The sequence below is a fragment of the Elaeis guineensis genome, chromosome 2 (assembly GCF_000442705.2).
Source record: "Elaeis guineensis isolate ETL-2024a chromosome 2, EG11, whole genome shotgun sequence".
NCBI classification, from domain to species: Eukaryota; Viridiplantae; Streptophyta; class Magnoliopsida; order Arecales; family Arecaceae; genus Elaeis; species Elaeis guineensis.
Window position 1 is genome coordinate 116684564 of NC_025994.2, and position 20979 is coordinate 116705542.

At 36.6% G+C, this 20979-nt stretch overlaps 1 protein-coding gene and 1 long non-coding RNA gene across 5 annotated transcripts; one reads left to right on the forward strand and one right to left on the reverse strand.

The window, feature by feature from the left end:
• LOC114914125 (uncharacterized) lies at positions 1-1542 on the forward strand. The gene is made up of 3 exons (XR_003800751.2): positions 1-578; positions 676-1014; positions 1142-1542. It is a non-coding gene; the product is annotated as an uncharacterized lncRNA (long non-coding RNA).
• A 90-nt stretch (positions 1543-1632) lies between these two features.
• LOC105040982 (proton pump-interactor BIP131) lies at positions 1633-11673 on the reverse strand. Of its 4 annotated transcripts, XM_073252922.1 has the most exons (9): positions 11392-11673; positions 9656-9795; positions 8426-8817; positions 8025-8219; positions 7761-7940; positions 7447-7641; positions 3100-3198; positions 2485-3012; positions 1633-2355 (listed from the first exon to the last, which is right to left on the reverse strand). In XM_073252922.1, exons 3-9 carry the CDS (start codon positions 8810-8812, stop codon positions 2041-2043), a joined length of 1899 nt encoding a protein of 632 aa, XP_073109023.1. In that variant the 5' UTR covers positions 8813-8817; positions 9656-9795; positions 11392-11673; the 3' UTR covers positions 1633-2040. The 4 variants fall into 4 exon arrangements, with proteins under 4 accessions (XP_073109023.1, XP_073109021.1, XP_073109022.1 ...); XM_073252920.1 differs by lacking the exon at positions 9656-9795; XM_073252921.1 differs by lacking the exon at positions 9656-9795 and having other exon boundaries at positions 8426-8838.
• Between the last annotated feature and the right edge of the window lie 9306 nt (positions 11674-20979).

The following is a 20979-nucleotide window of genomic DNA, read 5'->3' on the forward strand; positions in this document are numbered from 1 at the left end:
GTGATGGCCATAAAGGAGAGTGCGTGGGAAGGGCCGCCATCCCATTTCGGAGCCAAGTCGCAAACCTTTCATCATATGGGGCGGCCCTCTCCCATCCCCATCGTCCACTATCCTCCTGTTGCTCTTCTCTATCCTGCAGTGCGCAGCCCTATCTGCTGTCTTCCTCCGTTCACGATGTACGCCGCCCTTCCCGCCGTCGATTGATCTCCACCTCCTGTCAAACAATTTTCGAGAGAAAGACGGCACACGGCATGAGCGGAGGAAGGCAGTTGATAGAGCTGCGCACTGTAGCATGGAGAAGAGTAACGGGAGGACGGCGGGGATGGAAGAGGGTTGCAGGGATGGGAGGGCAGCAAACGGTGGCCGATGGGATGGAGAAGAAAGGCTTCTCTTTCATTGCATTTAAAAATCGGACGTGGAAAAAAAACCCAATAAATTTGAGCGCAGCAGTTTAGATCTAACTCTTCTTTACAGATCCCAAAGCACGATCTGCTACCAAATAGTTGGGCTTGCAACCCGAACCCTCCCATAGCACCATGGTCTATATGCAGGCGACACAACAATAATACAGTAGATTGGTAATATTTCTGCAACTACCGTTTGTGGCACCAATATCTAAAGCATTTTTGCGTACCCAAATATAGAATATCTAAAGCATTTTTGCGCACTTCATAGGTTGCAGCGAAGGATTCGCGTGGATTCGTGTCTTAACTTCGGCTCTTTCCCGTCCACCGCCCCTGGCCGTAGAAGGCGTCATCTACTGCAAGTCATGCATGCTTCCGGGCTATGACAAGTCCATCAACGCCTCACCGCCCCTGGCCGTAGAAGGCGTTATCTACTGCAAGTCATGCATGCTTCCGGGCTATGACAAGTCCATCAATGCCTCTCCTTTGCCTGGTTTGATCATCATACTCCAAGCTTGATTTGTGAATCTGACAAGCAAACTGTCGGTCAGCTGATAAGAGCTCGGTTCGCCGAGTATGTGAAGCTGACAAGCCAACGTCTCTTCATAAGGTTTGTGCAAAGCATTTTAGACCAGTCACATGTTGATGTATAACCGTACAATATAATAGCTTAATTAAATTCAATTATGTTTTATTTCATTGTAGATTTGATCGTTGCTTTTTGGATTGAGATATAGGTTTTTTTTTAGCTGAACGGTGACATAATCACCACCAGTTTATCAGATGAAATGATACAGAAGACTTCTGCCGGAAGAGCTCCCACTACAAGCAGAAAATTATCCCTCACAGTTCAAAAGAGGGCAAGCAAAGAGAAGATCCTCACAGCCTGAGCACTAGCGCATCACAGACCCTAGTACCGATAACAGATGAAGTTCCAGCAGGCTGCATCTGGTGTAAAACAGAGTGGCGGAGAGCAAGAGCTTGGATTTCTTCCGCCCAATGGTACTCCAATGAAAGTTCCAGCAGCAGGAAAGCTATTAATAACATTGTTTATGCCTTCAGATTCAAACTTGCATGGATAAAAGAAGTATAAATAAACAGGAAGTCCACATTCGGTACATATTTCTTGCCGGGCTTATGCAGGAATAGATCATTATGAGAATCAAATATTGACACAAATAACAAGAGAGAAGCATGCACATGACAAGAATCAGCACAATGATCGACATGGGATAAAACAACTGCGGTTGCCCTTGGTGTCATGGCTGAAATTACTGATGTTCACAATGAGATTATTCATTATCCATAAAAATACAAATAACTCTCACTGATAACTATATGAATAGATATTATATTCTAATGACAATATCCCTAAACATCTTATTCCAGTTCTCCAGACATCCGTTTAAAATCGGACCCCATAAATAGTGTGCAAGCCTCAAAAAGGTAACTGAGACCAGCTGATTTCTCATACAGAACCATCGCACGCTCCTTCAGTTTCTACAAAAACACACCAGAATTGCCTCAAAATAAAAAGTGCCTGGTACATCTACCAGCAAACTAAAAAGATAAGTTCATTGCTATCTGATTGCCCCGACTGCAAAATTGGTCCATCAGCACTAATTCATCTAGCACATCAGTTTCTCCAAAAAGTAAAGTAGCACGCAAGCATCAAGAGCACCAGAGCTAATATGGTGGCAGGAACAGCCCATGACCAATATGATTGTGATTTTTTTCTTTTGAGGATGACCTTTGGAAGCCTATTCTGACTTTTTGCTAAATTCCTGTACCTAACATTCTGCTTTTGCTCTTTAGCTTTCACTGGAATGGGGTCATCTTCTTTTACATCAGCTTCTTCTGGTTCCACAAGCTCTGCATCCATCTCAATCTGCTCATCAGATGTGGCAGGTACTGATGGTCCAACCTTCTTTTTAGCTTTCTTCTCCTTCTCCTAGTATTTTTTCAACAGATATCAGCTGTGTCAGCTATTAAGTTCCTTCCAGGTAACAACCTTACTAGTACTTGACACACACATACATACATACACGCAGATAGTAAGAGAGAGAGAGAGACTACTTGCCTTGAGCTTTTTTTCGGCTTCCTTATGAGCTCTGGCTGCTGCCCTTGCTGCTGCTTTCTCTGCTAACTTCTTCTTCCGTTCCATGGCTAACTTAGCTTTTGCAATCTCCTCTTCTCTTTTCATCTCCTTCAACTTTGCAGCATCAATTTCATAAGACTTTGACAGCTCTTTCTGGGATTTTTCAGTACCATCATTATCTTTTATGTCCTCCAGATCACCCACCTTTCCTCTTGGTTCTACCTGGATTGGTTCGATGATTTTTTCATTGTGGGCCTTCTGAGTAGAGGCAGCATCAGGCCGTGCAGCAGACTTGACAGCCTCCTTTGCTCGTTTTGCATTTGCTTTCAGTGGAGTCATTGTCTCTGATTCAGTGGGTGGTGTGGCCTCCAAAATAATGGGCTTTTCATCAGGATTTCTCATTCGGCCATCCCTGCTCAACTGTCGAATATCAAGTGATGGCAATATTCTCCTCTCATAATCCTCTCTGAAGGATTTATTACTGCTCCATTGTGACATGAATTTTTCAACCTATCATCAAAGGAAAGAGAAGTTATTACCCTGCTAAAAAAAATATGAATTAACTCAATGACATATGAACATATTAATGAGGCTGACCTCACTGTGAGAAAGCCCCTCCAATGCTGCTAAGTCCTTCTTTGCAGCGAGTTCCTTGGCATTGTTCAAGAGTGAACGGTTTTGATAATAACATGCATTCTGAATCAAACGAACATGTATCAAGACAATTATTAGCCGCAGCCTAACTTAGGCAACATGCATTTTTGCATCTGTGATGCCTAAGTGGAATTAAGGAACAAGACAGCACCGTCAAGCATCAAAAAATACAAAAACATGCAGAAAAGCATCACTAAAGCCCACTCCCCAGCATGAACCAAATAGATTTGCAAACTATAATGAGAGGCTCTCTGCTCCCTTGTTGTAGACTTTGTCTTAGTTCTTCACATATACTGAAGCCTATAAGCTGTAGGCTTTCATATTAAGCATTTCCGCAACCAAAGGTGCCTGTACAAGATGCATGCATTGACATCACCAAAACTCAAGCACCATAAACGGCACATGGAAATATGTAAGTATAATAGGTCTTAACAATAATATCTCCAGTTGTCAAAAGAACCAAATAACCATTGTCAATCTCTGCATTTCATGTCAAGTGGAGGTGAGTACTTCAATATAATTATCTTGTGCATGACATTTAAGAATTTATCAATTTTTATAACTTTTTGCTTTTTGGTCTTTTATATGCCCTGTATTTTCTTAAACCTAATCCTTTCCCCCCTTAACTTATTGACCTTCTTGAATTAGGTCACATAGTGAGCGACTACCATGCAAGGTTTAGAAGAGAAATTACAGTATAGAGATTGATCTTGCATGAATCCTCGACAAAAATTATTAGATATGGGGTGAAACTTCATCGACAACCAGAGTTCAAATGAGAATTGTGTTTCATTGTTCAAGATCACATAATGTTTGCAGCTACAATCATGAAGAAGTTATGCGAAGAGATTATAGTGATAAAAGTTTAGCAGTACCACATAGAATAAATATATTCCTGCAAAGTTGTCTATCTTAATCAAAGAAAGAGATTGTTGGAGTCGAGATGATCTACGAGGATCATCCAACCTGTTCAAGACCAGGCTAGCTCTTTCATGTAGGTCTGGACAAGCTTCAGTTGCAAGATCTGCCATATCTAGGAGTTAGTCGAGTACCAAAATTTTGGAAAGTCATAATATCTAGTCCGGGAAGAATTTGACGATGCAACCTGATTTAAGCTAGACTTCACTAATATGAAAAGAGGGAAGTTTTCATTCTCTTCTAGCTAGAAGAAATTCAACTCAAATAGAAAAGGTAAACCTTAGTAGAAAAGTTGCATCTTCTTCTCTTCTACTTCTTCTCTTTTAGCTAGAAGAAAATTCTGATTCAAATGAGGACCTCACAATTATAAATAAACGACATACATCATGGTTTTTGAGAATGAGAATAAAGTGAGTGAAAATAAAGAGCATTGACTATAGTTTTCATCCACTACAAACCTAACAAAGAGAGCTTTCATACCAACTTGATTCAATATGAGAGAAGGGATTCCTTCAATCCGCCTAACTCGAATCCCTTGAGACTATTTGAGCCCTTCTATGTTCGGTGAGGACCAAGGACAAAAAGACAGTGCCACAAACTATGAATGCTCTATAGGTGAAGCAAGAAAGGCCATCGGACAAGGACTTTGTTATTGAGACAAAGGTCCCAGGACCGAAGCATGAGAGGATCCAATCTTTTTCAATCAATCAGAAGGCTCAACTTCCTAGCAAGGTCCAACCAAGAGGTATTTTACATCACTAATGCTCATTTAGCAAGAGCTAAATCCCTCAAACAGAGGGAAACCTGCTCCAAGATGATCATTACATTCGAGGTGAACCTCTCTAGCTACTATGGGGAGGACAGAATATAGCTCCGGAGTGAGATCCACTACATCAGAAAATCGAAATCATGCACCAAACTTTCACAAGCCCTAACTTTCTTGTACACCATCTAGTTGAGGTTTTTTTTTTTTTTTTCAAGTCAGATAACTTTTAAAGCTTTACTATGTGGTGCCATCTCGTAAGGGTACAGTGCACCGAGCTTCAGGACCAAATTACATCATTTGAGCCTCACAAAACTAGTCGACAAAGGCAAAAATTTTCTTTTCAGAGAAGACTTTGATCAGACATCTCTTGATATAGGAAGAATTACAAAATGCGGCTAAAGACAACCTACATATTAGTAAAAATTTACATTTGTAAGATCTTAATTTGTCATGATTATTTCTTCTAATCATATCCATTTCAGAAAAGCTGTAACATTTTTAAACTAGAAGAGGAATCCCAGTACCTAGACTCTACTTTCACTATTTTTCCTATTTTCTAAATTTCTTAAAGAGATTCAGGTTGAGTGGTTTGAAGGAATTTCTTGCTTCCTGTTCGCATCAAGTTGATATCAGAGCCTAGGATCCCTATTCTATAAAGTTCTAGTATATCATATAAACATGTGAGTAGTGTAAGTAAATGGAAGAACGCTTTTGGTTCTCCAAATACATTGAAGGATAAGCAGATGATGATGTGTTGTCTTGATTCGACCAATCGGAGGAGAAGATCACACAACTCATAAAGCTTGTGACTCAACTGATACCTTCAATTTCAACACCTGTAATTGTTGTCATAAAATAGGCTCCCACATCCGAAGACACAGAAGTTTGCTCTACTAATGCTGAAACATGTGGATATGCCATGGTAAAGGATGAATTCAAATTAAAAGGCTAAAAAGTTCAGCCATAAAATGGGAAAGCAGATGTTTCTTCAGCTCCACTTCTATGTAGTATGACATCAATTTCCCAAACAGGGAGGGCAGTTCCAGGAAAATCATCTAAACTACCGTGAAGCAATCTAGCCACTTTAGATAGATCTAAATAAGCTTCAGAAGCAAGATCCACATCATCCAAGACTCCATCAAGTATTGAAGCTTTGGAAAGTCATAATTTCTAATCCGTTGAGAATTTAGTGTAAGAATTTAGTGATGCGAATACAGACGAAGTTCATACAAGAGACAAGATCAAGCTCTACCCAAATTTAAAAATTTTAAAATAGTTTATTATTTTTGGTTATTTATATTTGCTTTCAGTTAGGAGAGAAATCCAACCTGATTTGGATTGGACTTCACTAGCATGAAAAGAGGAAAATTTTCATCCTTGTCTAGCTAGAGAAGACTCAAATAAAGATGGTAGACCTCTACAGAGTAGTAGAGAAGTTGCACTTTTCCTCTTTTAGCTAAAAGAAGATTCCGGCTCAGATAAGGATGTCACTTGTATAACAGAGTATGTATGTCATGATTTTGGAGAATGGGAATAAAGGGAGTGAAAGCAAATAGTATAAAACTAGCCCTAATAAGAAAATAAAAACAAAGAATATAGATTCTACTTTCCAACCATGATATTTATCATAATTTATATGGATCATAAAATATTAATAAAACTAAAGGGCCCAAAGCCACACTTTCTAAAATTCTTATTGATTATTATTTTATTCAGGAGATTCAAGTTGAGTCGAATAAAGAAATAACTTCCTTCTCCCAGATTGTATAATGCAAGGAGATAATTGCTTTACCCAGTATAAGGACAGTAGATATGTGAGCACAGCAACTAACGGAGAAAAGATTAAGAATCACATAATCAAGCAGGAGCATTGATCCATCACATGTCCCTTGGTCATGATTACTGATTAAGGACAATCTTCACTGTTAGGCATAGCAATCTTTGGTGTTTGCAGCTAAGACCCTTAACTCAATGAAAATTCTTCCAATAAGAAATGAAAATTAAATAATCTCTAGAAATTAGGGAGATAAAAATGCTGTAACCTGATGCAACTTGTTTATGCATAAGATTCATGACAATTTGACCCATATTTGGTGTTTTCTTCTCTTAGATATTTTGCTTTTTACAAAGAAGCTTTACATTTTCTTCAAGTGGTTTGGGGTTCTATCTTCCGAAGCCTATCTTCAAGGTTGTCAATGTGCAATATTATTAGGGAACCTCCCAAAAGTGAATTGACGATACCATACTAGATCCCTCATATTTCTAAGAGCTTCATCGTATTGAAATAGCAGTATACTGGATACACCAATATTTTCTCTGACTTTGGGAACCAACACAATTATCCCCTATCAAAAATCAGAAAAAGGGTGCATGCATTTACTTTCAAAACCAGACAAAGGTTCAGTTACCAGTAAGAATATATATCAGTAAAAGATTGGAGCCATGCATATATCAGGCCTATGTAAAAATAACAGGAAAAAAAGAAGAATATCTACACCCATGAATCTAATTCATAAAAAAAAAAAACAAAATCCGTACCCACAATGTTTTGAATAGGTACAGTACCATGCTGCCATATGAAGTTAAGCTTAAATCCATCTACTTACCGCTTCATCACGTGCTTTTCTCAGTTCAGTCAGGGTTTCGAATGCCTTGTTCCTTTTTTCAGTCACTGAAGTCAATTCCTCCTGCAGGGAACTTATCTCCTCATCTATGGCCTTCAGTTCTTCCTCCAGTTGCTTAATTTTTGCCCTAACGGATTGTTGCTCCTTTCTGACTCCATCAATATCACCACCTATTACCTGCAACAAAGTTTTTAAAAGTTATTGAAACTGGCAGATTTTGAGATTATATAAAATACTTTAAATATACTCAGGTTCAAAAGGAAACATACACTAAATATAGGAGCATGCGAGCTTACCTTAACCTGGTCTTGTATAGCTTCTTTTTGACCTAACGTATCCTGAATCTTAGCCCTCATAGCAGCATTAGCAATCACTTTCCCTCTTGTTCCTTCAAGCTGTTTGATTTCCCTCATCAATTGTTTCTCCTCATCTAAGGAAATGCTTTCATGACTGATACGATATTGCAGACTCTTAATCTGTATTGGTCACAGAGAAGAAAGTGTCACAACATTCCAAGAGTAGCAATAATGTACCAGCGCAATGAGATATCTCAAGCTTACAAGATCATTAAGTTCTTCCTCTGAAGAGCATAGACCCAAGCCCTTCTCTCTCACCACATTATTTGCACTGTTGAGCTTGCCCAAAGCAGTCTGCAGTGGTTTTATTTCCTTTCTCTTCTCATCCATAACTGCTCTGTATTGTTTGTCCTCTGTAGTCAAAGGCTTTAGCTGTGAAATCACATTTGCTCTTTCAGACTGCACAAAAAATAAGAAGGTTTGTATCAGATCAGCAACTAGCTGTCACTGATTTAATCTGTTCCTATAGTCACAAACATGACAAATGAACCAGACTATCATGATTAAAAGAGTGAAGCTCGAAAGATACTTATCTCTCACATTTATAACTAATTTAAAAAAAGGAATTGCAAGTGTTGCATAAAATCCATTATGGTTTGGCTTACCCTTTTCGCCTTTAATGCTTCAGTTATCTGAAATCGTGTTTGATTCTTTTTCTGAATGTCTTTGTCAGTTTGCTCAATTTTTGCTTTCAGCTTAGGGTCTTCATATGACCTGAATTTAACAAAATAAAACGTATGGAATTGTTGTGGAGCAGGCCACTCATCCACAGCATCCTTTGGGAAATTGGCATTTGTGACATGATCTGCTTCCTTTGTCTCTTCTTTTGTTCCATGTGAGTTATCACCCAGACCAGATTTAATTGGTTCCCCAGCTTCCTGACCAAGATTTGTCTCTGTCTTACTGTCCATCTCAGCAAGAAAGGTGTCATTCCCTTCAATACCTTTAACCTGGCCTGATGTAACATCAGCTCCCACTACTTCCACACCCATGGCTTCTGCAAAAAGTTTAAGAAAGACTGTAGTAGTTGGATTTAGTCCTCATAAATTACAGAAAACAAATGGATCCACTTAAACTGATAGTTAGATTTGAACAGCTATTTATTTAAAGGAAATAAGAAAGACAAAACCAAGTCAAGATTTTCTATAGTGAAGCCAGATATTTAAAAGAAATATTCATCCAAATTTTTTAACATGTGCTCGTGTTGTCCCCACAACCTTGTGTATGTGTCCATGCACACATGAATACCATACACATCTAAATGATTTGTCAGCACTAACTATCAAAAATATTAATACTAGATGAACTTCGAAACAGATGTTAAAAGCCACATGGCTTAAGAATAATGAGTTGCCCTCTACTTCTGAGCTATAAAACTTAATACTTTAGATAATAATGCAGTTGCATCCACAATTTTACCATATATGCAGAGTCCAAAATGAAGACAACTCAAGTACCTATATGGTTACGCTAAATCATCATATAAAATCACATAGTATTGACTACCTTCGATTTGGTTCCAGAGGGACTGACTCATAACCTAGAAACCCACAGTCAGGAAGGCCTCCTGCAACTGAAGACTATTTGCATAATTAATTGTACCATTTACTCAGCACCGTTTTTTAAATTTTATATATTAAGAATGCAAATCCTCCTTTAGTAAATTAGAATCGAAGGGCTGATGGTTGCTTAAAGATTCACTAAGCTGTCATGTCTATGTCAATATTAACTAGTCTATAGGTCCATGCACATTCAATGTCTGATGCTAACAAATTATATCAAAGCATCCTTCATGTTCGATATCTTATTTTTGCCACATAAGCAGTTGGAATTACCTTCATTCCATCAGCTTCTGCACATCACCGGAATTTTGCAAGATTTAGGCATTCCGGCTTAACAGAAGAATAAGCACTGGAAGTTCATTCCTGACTAAACTATCCCCCGATGTCCTTCAGAAATCAAGTCACTGAATGGGCTGTCATCCATCAGTTTTTCATTTGATACATGCCCAGCACATTGTCAAATAAGCACAATTTAATTCACAATCCTCTTTATCGGCACATAGAAAACAACTACTTTTCTATACTTGACTCAAATTACAGTGAAAGATGTAATTGAATAGGCACCATTTAGATGACAGATCTAAATCTGCATGTAGAAAGCATGAGGGGTAAATAACGAACTGTGAATGAAGGATTCTTGCAAGAATCGACCTCTCTTTTCTTTTGTAAAATAAAGGCTAGTTAAAATCGAGAATCGACCCCCCCCCCCCCCTCTCCCCCCACCCTGGCCAAAAAAAAAAACACACACACACACAAAAAAAAAAAAAAAAAAAAAAAAGAGAGAAAGAAAAGGAGTTTGCTTTGGTTGTGCACACCTTCAGACCAAAAACAGATCTAATTGCCTAGGCCATAGGAAGCTTAAGTTTTTGGCATGTTAAAATGGTCATAGTCATTAACTTTACTATAAGCCACATATTCCATGAATCTCAAGTCAGTAATGGAATTTTAATCAGATAAGTAAGATGCAAACATATCACTTACCCTGAAAAATCCAATGGTTAATACTTAAGAGTGCTAAGTCGTAACTTCTAAGTTTTCTGTTTTCTCAAGGAAACCCTAGAATTTACCTCTATTCTTCACTCCTTGAATGACTCTTTGGGGGCTTATGGTTGCTTAAGTCATCACCAGATGCCTAAACATTATGTTAAATCCCTGTGCAATCAACCAATATAATGTCCAGTTTTCCACCTATCAACCTTCATCCCTTAAATTAAACTAGTTTTTGGGCGTGCCAAATCACACATATATTGCTATATAACGTATAGAGAAAAAAATGTAATTCAAATCTGTCGTTGCACTTATCATAATTCAATTAATAACGTCTCACATCTGTCCTGTGATGTGGATAGTCAAATTATGGGCAGTCAGGCTAATCCCATCTTCAAGATTTCCGACCACAAAAATCCGTAGAATAGACCACTCTCTACTTTCTTCCTCTCGTATTCCTCCTACGAAAGCAGAAACCCAAGGACCCCATCTTTGTTTTTCTCCAAGGACATGCATTCCGACCAAAAGATTAGAAGCAAGAATGCAATTTGACTATAAACAATTATTCTCACAAGCTTGTTCCAAAAAAAAAAAAAAAAAAGAAAAAGAAAAAAAATCTCACAATCCACGAGATCATTAGCAAGAAAGAAGCACAACAACAAAGAAAGAACCAATATAGCGATCAAAAGGCATCAATATACCCAAAAAAAAAAAAAAACGAGCCAAAAGAATTCAAACCTACAGATATCATCAAATAGATTACGATAAAGACTAAAACAATAAGAAACCAAAACAAGCACATCGAGAACACAATCCGCGTCCCTATCTCCAAGAAACTGCGATCATCAACAGATCTAAAACTACTTCGAATCAAACCCAGCAAGGATCCCGAGATTAAGTACCATCTCCGACTTCGACTTCGGAAAACTCGATCTAATGTAAAATTCGCCCAGAAAAAACGAAAAGAATCCCTGAAAGAGATCGGACGATCGAATGAGAGGCTGAGGCGCGCGGATCCTGACCTGGGGTCCAAGATCGCACGGCGGAGAGAGAAATCTATCCGCGGTGAGGAGATCGGCAGGAGAAAGGGGTCGCCTTCCCCTTTCAAAGCGAAGGGCGGAGAGCTATATATGGAAGCTAGGTTATAGGAGGGGAGAATTTTCTTATTATGGATTTTGGTCAGGGGTGAGAGGATCCGGTGGAGAAACCTTTCGCCCGTTTTCCTCGAGGTAGGAGACCGATGCCGACTGCGGTCTCTGGCTCCCCCTCCGTTCCGTTGGGCTTTTCTATTCTGTCCACCAGCGTAAACCGGTCCACACGGCGGAGACGAGGCTTTCTAGTCCTTTGCCACGTGAATGGAAGGCAGTGACACGAATCTTGATGATATTCCCCCGAAACGGATGGACGATAAAATACTGAAATCTGCCTGGGCACCAGACTCCAGTATATCACATGCAAAGCCTAGGGCGCACTGACGATGACGTGGCAACCGGATACTGGACGAGATGTGCGCCAATCGCAGCAATCATTTCGCGCCACGTGGGAGGAGGTTTGTGTGCCCTAAACGTGCGTCCCATGGTATCCGTCAAATTGGTAATGGAAACGGTTTATGAAAAGAAACAGCTAGAAATGGCTTCGCGGTATCACCGGCTCGACGTCAACGCCAGCCAGTTTCCCCGGTTTGAGAGCAACGTGGATGTTGGATTTGGAGAATGAAGCATCGCCTACGGCTCTTCTACCGCTGCATTCGTTTTACGATCACCGTTAGGTGGACAGGCGGGCAAAACTTCGCGGCTCAACGGAATTATTAACGGTTCGGGTTGTATCTCCCGCGCGGAAGAATATTTTTTCTTTTGTTTGGGCGATGTATACCCTTGGATCGCACAATAGCCACTCTAAGAGCTATACAAACAGACGAAAAAAATAGTTCAAAATATTTTAAAAATTATGTAATACATCATCCAACGATTGATGTTTAAGAAAAAAGATCTATAATTCTTTCGCACCAAAGATGTTAACGGCTTGGTTAAAAGCTTTGTGAAAAGTAATGGAGGGTCAGCAGCCATTATCAGCAATAACAGAAAGGAATATATCCTGATGGCCAAGATAGAATGGCAACCTGCCATAAACCACGTAGATTTTGTCAGTGAAATCAGTGTATGGATCTAAAATGTAACAAGTGGTATGGTATGGCATGATCCTTTTTGTTATTATGACATCCATAAATTTAATAGAAAATAGCATTTTAAACATGCAGAGGAGATAAAATTATTTTTAGTACAACGTTTCCTTGTCAGGAATGTCTGGAGTCATCAGTACAACAGGAACATTATAAGAAGAGGCTATACTAATCTTTCCTACAACGATTTTTTAAACTCTCTATTAACCACACGCACCGGTTAACAAGATATAAGCTAAAAATTCAAAAAACAAAACGGTTTATTCTATGAAGATAAATGATCTATAATCTGTGCATCAAAAATTTTATGATTAATTATATTTGTAATCTCTAAATTAAGTCAATTTTTTTAATAGTTTCTACACTATAAAATCTTAAACTTAAATCTTCCAACTATCTAAACTCTTTTAATGTGCCCAGATGGATTCCGACAGTTTTTCTTATCAAAATTTGATGTTACAAAATTCAGTACTGACTGGACAAAATCCGATACAGAAATAATATTTTATTATTATTTTTATCTTTTTTTATTTTTTTTTCTCTGCCTTGCATGATTGCAAAACACCCAAAAAAAAATGAAAAAGACTTCTGTAAGAATCTTCTCCTTCCTCTCGACCGACTCCTTCGGTCGCACCCCCCCCATCCCAGCGCCAGCGCCAATGAATTGTGTGCAGGTGCCCCTGCCCCCATGTGCCCCTGCGGTTCCACTCTCCGACGCACTCCGCCTACCCCTGTCACCGTCGGTGGATTCTGCACCACCCCCACCAACTCAACAGGGTGGAGGCTTGGAGCAACAAAACATGGAAGCTTAGATGACTACTGAGTTTTTGTGTTGGATTTTTTTTTTTTATTTCTTTTTTCCTAAGATCTATGGAAGGAAAGCACTGAGGAAGGTGGAAGAGAAGGTCGACACGGATGACAATGGAGAGGAGGGTGAAAGCGCAGATCGATGGGAGGTGATGGCGAGGAGAGCAGAGATGGGCAGCAGGGTCGGAGAAAGGAGGTGTGCGGTCGAGGGAGCGAGGGCAGGGGGGTTTTGTCGATAGGGATGTTGGCGTGACGGAAAAGGGGCTCGACAGGAGGTGAGGGAGGAGAAAAGGGGGGCGACAATGGAAGGTGAGGGGCAGCTGACTTGGAAGGGGATTGGGTGGGGGGGGGGTGCTAGTGCATAACCCATCAATGTCGGAGCAGGCGGGCATGTTTGAGGTGGGTAGAAGCCTCAAGCACGAAGAGGGGGGCTGGTAGGGGGATTGTGCGGGTGGCGAGCCGGTGTGAGGGTTGAAGACAGGGAGAGGAAGAAGAATGAAAAAAATTAAAAATAATAATAAAATATTATTTTTTATCATATCTATCTCGAATTTTGCCACGTCAGCATCGGATTTTGCAACATCAGATTTTTGATGAGAAAAAATGATCGAATCTATTCGGGGGCAACATTAAAGAGGTTTAGATGGTTAAAAGACTTAAGTTTTGAATTTTATAGTTTAGAGACCATTAAAAAATTGATTTAGTTTAGGAACTACAAACATAATTTATCCAAAATTTTATCATATCCAACGTGGCATGAGGATTAATCATATCTGACACGGCCTCGCCTCTACTGTTACTAATAAAATGCAAAAATAAAATATTGTAAAATACGGATCAAGTTGAATGAGACACCATGATTTCGTTGGAGATAAAAGTAACATATACGGGGTCACAACTCTCAATTTATTTATACTTTGCTTCTTTTTCGGAAGGCTTTTTTTTGGCTAGTGATATTACTTTAACTATGTTGACCAAAATTCTCATCCAAGGGACGGGGAAGGGGATTGAGTTGTAGGAGTCCAAATAATTCCCAAGTTTCATCAATTTGTTTAGAAGAACAAGGCACAACTTGTTGGATGGAGACATCACCTGAGTCAAGCATACTATCTGAAAGGGACCTAATAATGATAGTAATTTTGATTATCCTGAAACTCCACTATAGTTGAGTAGACGCCCACTATTAAGGGTCTTAGCTTGCGCAAAATATTCACGCACGGCCCTTTATTTGTCGCTAGAGTTTGAAATGAACTGCTCGATGATGAGCACTGACATGCACGTCTCCCATTCATATTCAGGTTCTCTATTATTGAACGAATCCGTGCTAATTTCTATCACTTTTTATATAACTGGATATCTAAAAAGGGTTCTTGCCTTTAACCCAGTAATATATCGATTTTGCTAGGCCAACCCATACTAATTTTGGCTTGAGAAATTTTTTATCCACCACTCCCGATGGAGAAAAAAATGTACCGCTTCATCAAATTAGCCCTATTTGTTTGGGATTAAAATTTTTGATACTTTTAAGAGTAGAACTTTTGAAAATAAATTTTTATAAAAAATTATTTGTTGCTTGATAAACATATTTATAAAGTACTTTGAAACATTAATATATATTTAGTAATTAAAATAAAAAAATATTTTTGATATTATAAAATGACAATAAAAAATATTGCATAGTATTGTATAGTGAAGAATAATATAATATATTTAAATATTATAATTAATATAATATTATTATCATATAATAATTTATTATAATTATAAATAATTTATAATGTAATATAATATAATATAATAAAAGATTATTATAATATGATTATATTATATTATTGTTAAAATATTATTATGTTATATTGTATTATTATAGTACAATAATATTATATAGATTGTATTATATGTCTATAACATAAATATTATTACATTTCAAAATATTATTTTATTATATAATATTATTATCATATAATTAATATTATAATATAATATAATATATATTGTAATATAATATTATTATAATTATGATGTAATATATAATGTAATATAATGTAATGGATTATAATCAAATAATAAATTATAATATATTATATTATATTATTACAATGTAATAATATTATAATATATTATATTATATATTTACATATATCATAATATTAATTTATTTTATATTATATTTATAGTATAATAATATAATATGATATAATAAAATATAATTATGAGATTATTAGTAGATATTTTGGTTATTAAAAAATTTTATTTAAATCAAAACAGTTTTTCGACATTAGTCAAAAAGTATTTTTGAAAAAAATTTCAAAATACGACTTTTCTCAAGTACATCTTTTCAGCTTTCTGACAAGCTAAATAGCTTTCTGATTTTTTATCAAACATCATTGTACCATCCAAAAGTATTTTCTGAAGGTCAAAAATACTTTCTGACATTCTAAAAGCTTAGCCAAACAGGGCATTAGTGTAGTTCAACTTTTTTCTCAAATTTTTTCTAATCCAAATATCTTTTTCCTCATTTTATTCTATTTTATTCATGTTTGATCAAGATATGATAGATAATAACAAAGTGTCATAATAATGGTATGACATCCTATTACATCCTATAAACAATTATCGAGATATTATAAAGAATGATAGGATATTATAATAATAATATAACATCCTGTTATATGCTATAAATAGTTATTGAAATATCATAAAAAATAATAAGATATTATAATAATAATATGACATTCTGTTGTATAGTATAAATAATTATCGAGATATCAGAAAAAATAACAAGATATCATATTAATGATATGACATCCTATTGTATTATATGAAAAAATAATAGGAAGTCATAACATTATTCGAGTTGTCATAGTATTTAATAGGAAAGAGTATTTTAGTTAGAAAAAATTTTAGAAAAAAAGTTGAATTACATTAAATGCTCATCTCCTTATTAATTACGCTATATGATCCAATCCGATGAAGTGGTATACTTTTTTCCATCGGATGTGGTGGACAAAAAATTACAATTTTGGCTCCTTTTCATGGACTTCCAAAACAAGATTATATTTGGATCACGAGAAATTCTTTGTGCACCGTGAGCAGTATAGAAAATTTGATGTGGAGTATACCACTTTATATAATTGATCCACGTAGCTACCACTTTCCAACATATATTTTGTCACGCCCCGAACCCAACACTCGGGTCGGATATGTGATGGCCGCACACTCCTTAGAGCAAACCGTAAAGAATATGCAAGGCCAAATTAAATCATTACAATCTTAACAACCATAATATTTAATTTTAATAATAATTCATAAAACTTGCATAATTACAATTAACATTTCTTCAATCCTCTGATCAGGTATCAATGGTACTCTATCTATGCATCCGCTCACTCACAAATCCATACCATAGCCAACCATAGACATCTTGTAACTCTGAGAAGAAAAAGAAAATGAAGGGGTGTGAGCTTTACAGCCCAGTAAGAATTCCATATCACATCAATATAATAATATAATTTGAAAATAATGATAGGCAATATCATATAAAAGTCGATGTTCACTGTCCAGAATACTGCAAACATTATAGATTATCTGTTTTATCAAAGAGATGCATCATCATATATTAAATAAGTGAAACAATTTTATTCAACGATTGTTTCATATCTTATCTTTCTATTTTCTTCTATTATCACATCATCTTTAATCCTTTCTTTTTGGCTTTAGCTTAAGCTTTGGCTTTGGCTTTGGACTACCAGGATCATGCGACGATCTTTTATTCGGATCGATTTCTGTGATCTTCCTCGGATCGAAATATTCATGATCTTTCTCGGATCAAAGTGGCCATGATTTTTCTCGGATCAAATCATTCATGATCTTTCTCGGATCAGATTCTTCATGATCTTTCTCGGATCATATTCTTCCACACATAAGCCTGTGGGGGCTGTCCCAGGCATAAGCTCCTGACAAGTTATTCCACATGACAAGACCAGTCCAAATCATATTTCTCTTTCTTTTCATTTTCATAAAATTAAAATATTTGACTTCATTAATCAATTCAACTTTTGCAGTGTAATAAATATGTCATACACATATAATCATGCCATCGATCACTGATACATATGTATTGATATAACATACTCATGCTCAAAATCACATAAATAGATAACAGTGTCTCAGATATAACAAATTCATCGATCTCAAATCCAACGATGCAAAATCAATGAAATAAAACCAATGATAAAATAACATATATAATGATGATCATGTACAGAGATTCTTACCTTTACCGGTGACTGATCCAAGCACAGAAATCAATGTTCTTTTTTTTTTGACTTATGAATTTCTTTAACAAAATATTCCCCTCGATATTATATGCAGACAATCATCTCTTCATAACCCTGATCAAATATAAAAATCATATATAGAAAAAATTACCAATAACCGATCTTAATAACACAAATCGAGGACCTCTCTTAGGATTAATCAAAATTAAGATTTATCTAAGTATCTGGATCCTCCACTGATCCATAAGACTTCTAGAGAGAGAAAATCCATGAAGAGAAAGAAAATTTTAGAGAGAGAAAGTGGAGAGAGAAATCTTCGTATTCTTTCGATGAGGCAATCATGATCGAGATCATCAAAGGTCCTATCAGGGTGACTCAATATGAATCAAGTATTACAAATTTCAAATAGAATCGGACTGGGATCAGATCTACCGCACGAATTTTGGAGTAATCTCAAATCATCATATTTTTATTTCAAATTTATCCTAGGGTCTGTGATGTAATCAGAGAGAGAGTAGAAAGATTCTAGAGAGATAAAATCCACAAAAAGAGAGAAAGATCTAGAAAGAGAAAATAGAGAGAGAATCTAGAGAGAGAAATTGGAGAGAGAAGGTAGAGAGAGAAGAGAGAAAATTTTTCTCTCTTCTTCTTCTTTTTATTTTATTTTATTTTATTTTTATTTTTATTTTTCTCTTTCTCTTTTTCCTTTTTCTTTTTTTTCTTTTCTTTTTCTTTTTCCTTTTTCTTTTCTTTTTCTTTTTCGTTTTTCTTTTCTTTTCCTTCTTCTTTTCTTCTTCTTCCTTCTTCTTTTCTTCCCGCGGCCTCCCTTGGCTGAAATAGGGAAGACCGTGAGGTCCCCCTTAGAGGCTCGGGCTCCGTCGGCTTGGCCGGAGATTCGGCAACAGGTGGAGGCGGCGGTGGAGCAAGAGACGGCCGGTGGCAAGGTTCGGCCGACGAGAATCAAAAAGAGATCGAAAAACAGAGAATTTCTTGTTCATGAATTTTCTGACGAAGACGGTGGCCGGCGGCGAGGCTTTGGGCCAGGGGAGAAAGGGAAGAGGGAGAAGAAGAATGGGAGGGGCTTACCTTGCTCCGGCGGTTGAGAAGAGCTCCGACGAACCCCTTTTCTTCCTGTTCAAACAACTCGCAACAAAAAATCTTGGAAAAATCCCTCTAAACTCTTAATAATCTCTCAAAATCCCGTGATAAAGACCTAAAGGGAGGGGAAAGGGGGTTTTATAGAGGAGGAATCCATTTTTTACTCGGATTCCCCACTCCTTTTCACGGTGGGAAGAAGACTCTCAACGGGAGTCTTCTTCCTCCCGATATCCTCTGTTTTCTTTTTTTTTTTTTTAATCTGGGTTATTACATATTTAATGCCTGTAATTTTATTTTTTCGTTTAAAAATTTTATATGACAAAAATATCCCTATCCTTTGAAAAAAATTATAACCTCTCGTGACATATTATGACTTACTATACACAGGATATCATAATATGACTCAGGATATCATAATATAGAAGGAGCATTTTTGTTCAGCTACTTTTCAATGCGTATTTAATATCTGTAGCTTTACTTTTTCGTTTAAAAATTTTGAATGATGAAAATAATCCTATTTTTTGAAAAAAAATTGTGACATCCTATGCATATTATGACATCCTGCATTATATTATGATATCATGTGGATAAAAATTATGACTTTTCGACATAGGCTGTCATAATATGGATATTGAATGTTATAATTTTTTCAAAGAGCAGAAATATTTTCGTCATTCAAAATTTTAAACAAAAAAGTAAAACTGCAGACATTAAATGTATTGAAAAGAGTGACTATATGAGCCAATCGGATAAGGCGGTGCACTCTATGTCGGACTTTCTACACCACCCGTGGTGCACAAAGAATTTCCCTTTGGATCACATTTCTATTACTATGGTTTGGGCCGAAAGTGGGTTCAAGTCAAACCAGGTTCTTCTTATGTATGATTATCGAAGAAATTCTTTATGCACCACCTGCGGTGTAGAAAATCTGATGTGGAGCACACCGTTTCTCCCTATTGGACTATATAACTATCGCTTTCCAATACACATTTAATGCCCGCAGTTCTACTTTTTCATTTGAAATTTTGAATGATGAAAATATTTGTTTCCTTCTAAAAAAATTATGACATTCTGTGCTGATATTATAATATCCTGCATTGAAATTATGACTTCCTATACAGGATATCATAATTATTTTACATGATATCATAAAGAAGAAAGAGTATTTTCGTCATTGAAAAATTGATGATAGTTTTTTCATCATTTAAAATTTAAAATAAAAAAATAAAATTATAAATATTAAATATATATTGAAGAATGATGATCATCGTGGTTCAATAAAATAAAATGGTACATTCTTCATACATTAAATATGTATGGTTATCAACTCATGGATTTCCCCACCCGCTTCGTTTGGTAAACAACGTGGTTTCCAAACCAGAACTACTTGACTAGCTTTGAACTTGAACCATGCTAAAAGTTAAAAGCTCATAAATCGGACTCCAATAGTAAGTCTTGACTTTGAAATTGGCTCAGATATGGGTGCTGTTATATTTGATTCTACCCAATGAAACCTAGCAACAATCAAATTGACTAGCAACAAGTTCAAAGATCAAGGTCCAGGCTCAAAAATCGAGATCTGATCCATGAGAAATTCTTTATGCACCGCATGCGATGCAATAAATTGACGTGGAGTGCACCGTGCCATCCCATTAGACCACATAGCCTCCATTTTTCAATACTTATTAAATACCTACAGATTTATTTTTTGTTTAAAATTTTGAATGATAAAAATATTTTTTTATTTTGAAAAAATGATGATTTCTCATGATCTGCTGTGACATCTTGTGGTCTGTTATGACATTCTGAGAGCATATTATGATTTTCTAAAAATAAGAAGTCATAAGGGGGACTTGCGGACATGATCATGTGGGTATGGACCTTCCCTTCTTATGGCTTTCTATTTTTAGAAAATTATAATATATTTTCACGATGTCATATCAAGTCATGGGAAGTTATAATTTTTTAGAATAGAAAGGTATTTTTGTCATTCTAAATTTCAAACAAAAAAATAGATATGCAGGTATTTAATGGATGTTGGGAGACATTTAATGGGTGTTGGAAAGCATGGCTATGTGGTCCAATGGAAAGGGATTTGGAGACATTTAATAGGTGTTGGGACGCATGGCTATGTGGTCCAATGGAAAGGGACGGTGCATTTTTATAGCACCGCATGCGGTGCATAAAGAATTTCTCCCTGATCCATACCCAACTTGATTTTAGGTCCAATCTAAATCCTGTACCCA

Coding starts and splice junctions, on each gene's coding strand:
- LOC105040982 (XM_073252920.1), bottom strand. CDS start 8,812: ATGGGTGTGGAAGTAGTGGGAGCTGATGTTACATCAGGCCAGGTTAAA. Junction 8,220..8,425: donor AAGCATTAAAGGCGAAAAGG/GTAAGCCAAACC, acceptor TTTTTTGTGCAG/TCTGAAAGAGCAAATGTGAT. Junction 3,013..3,099: donor AGGGGCTTTCTCACAGTGAG/GTCAGCCTCATT, acceptor CTTTGATGATAG/GTTGAAAAATTCATGTCACA.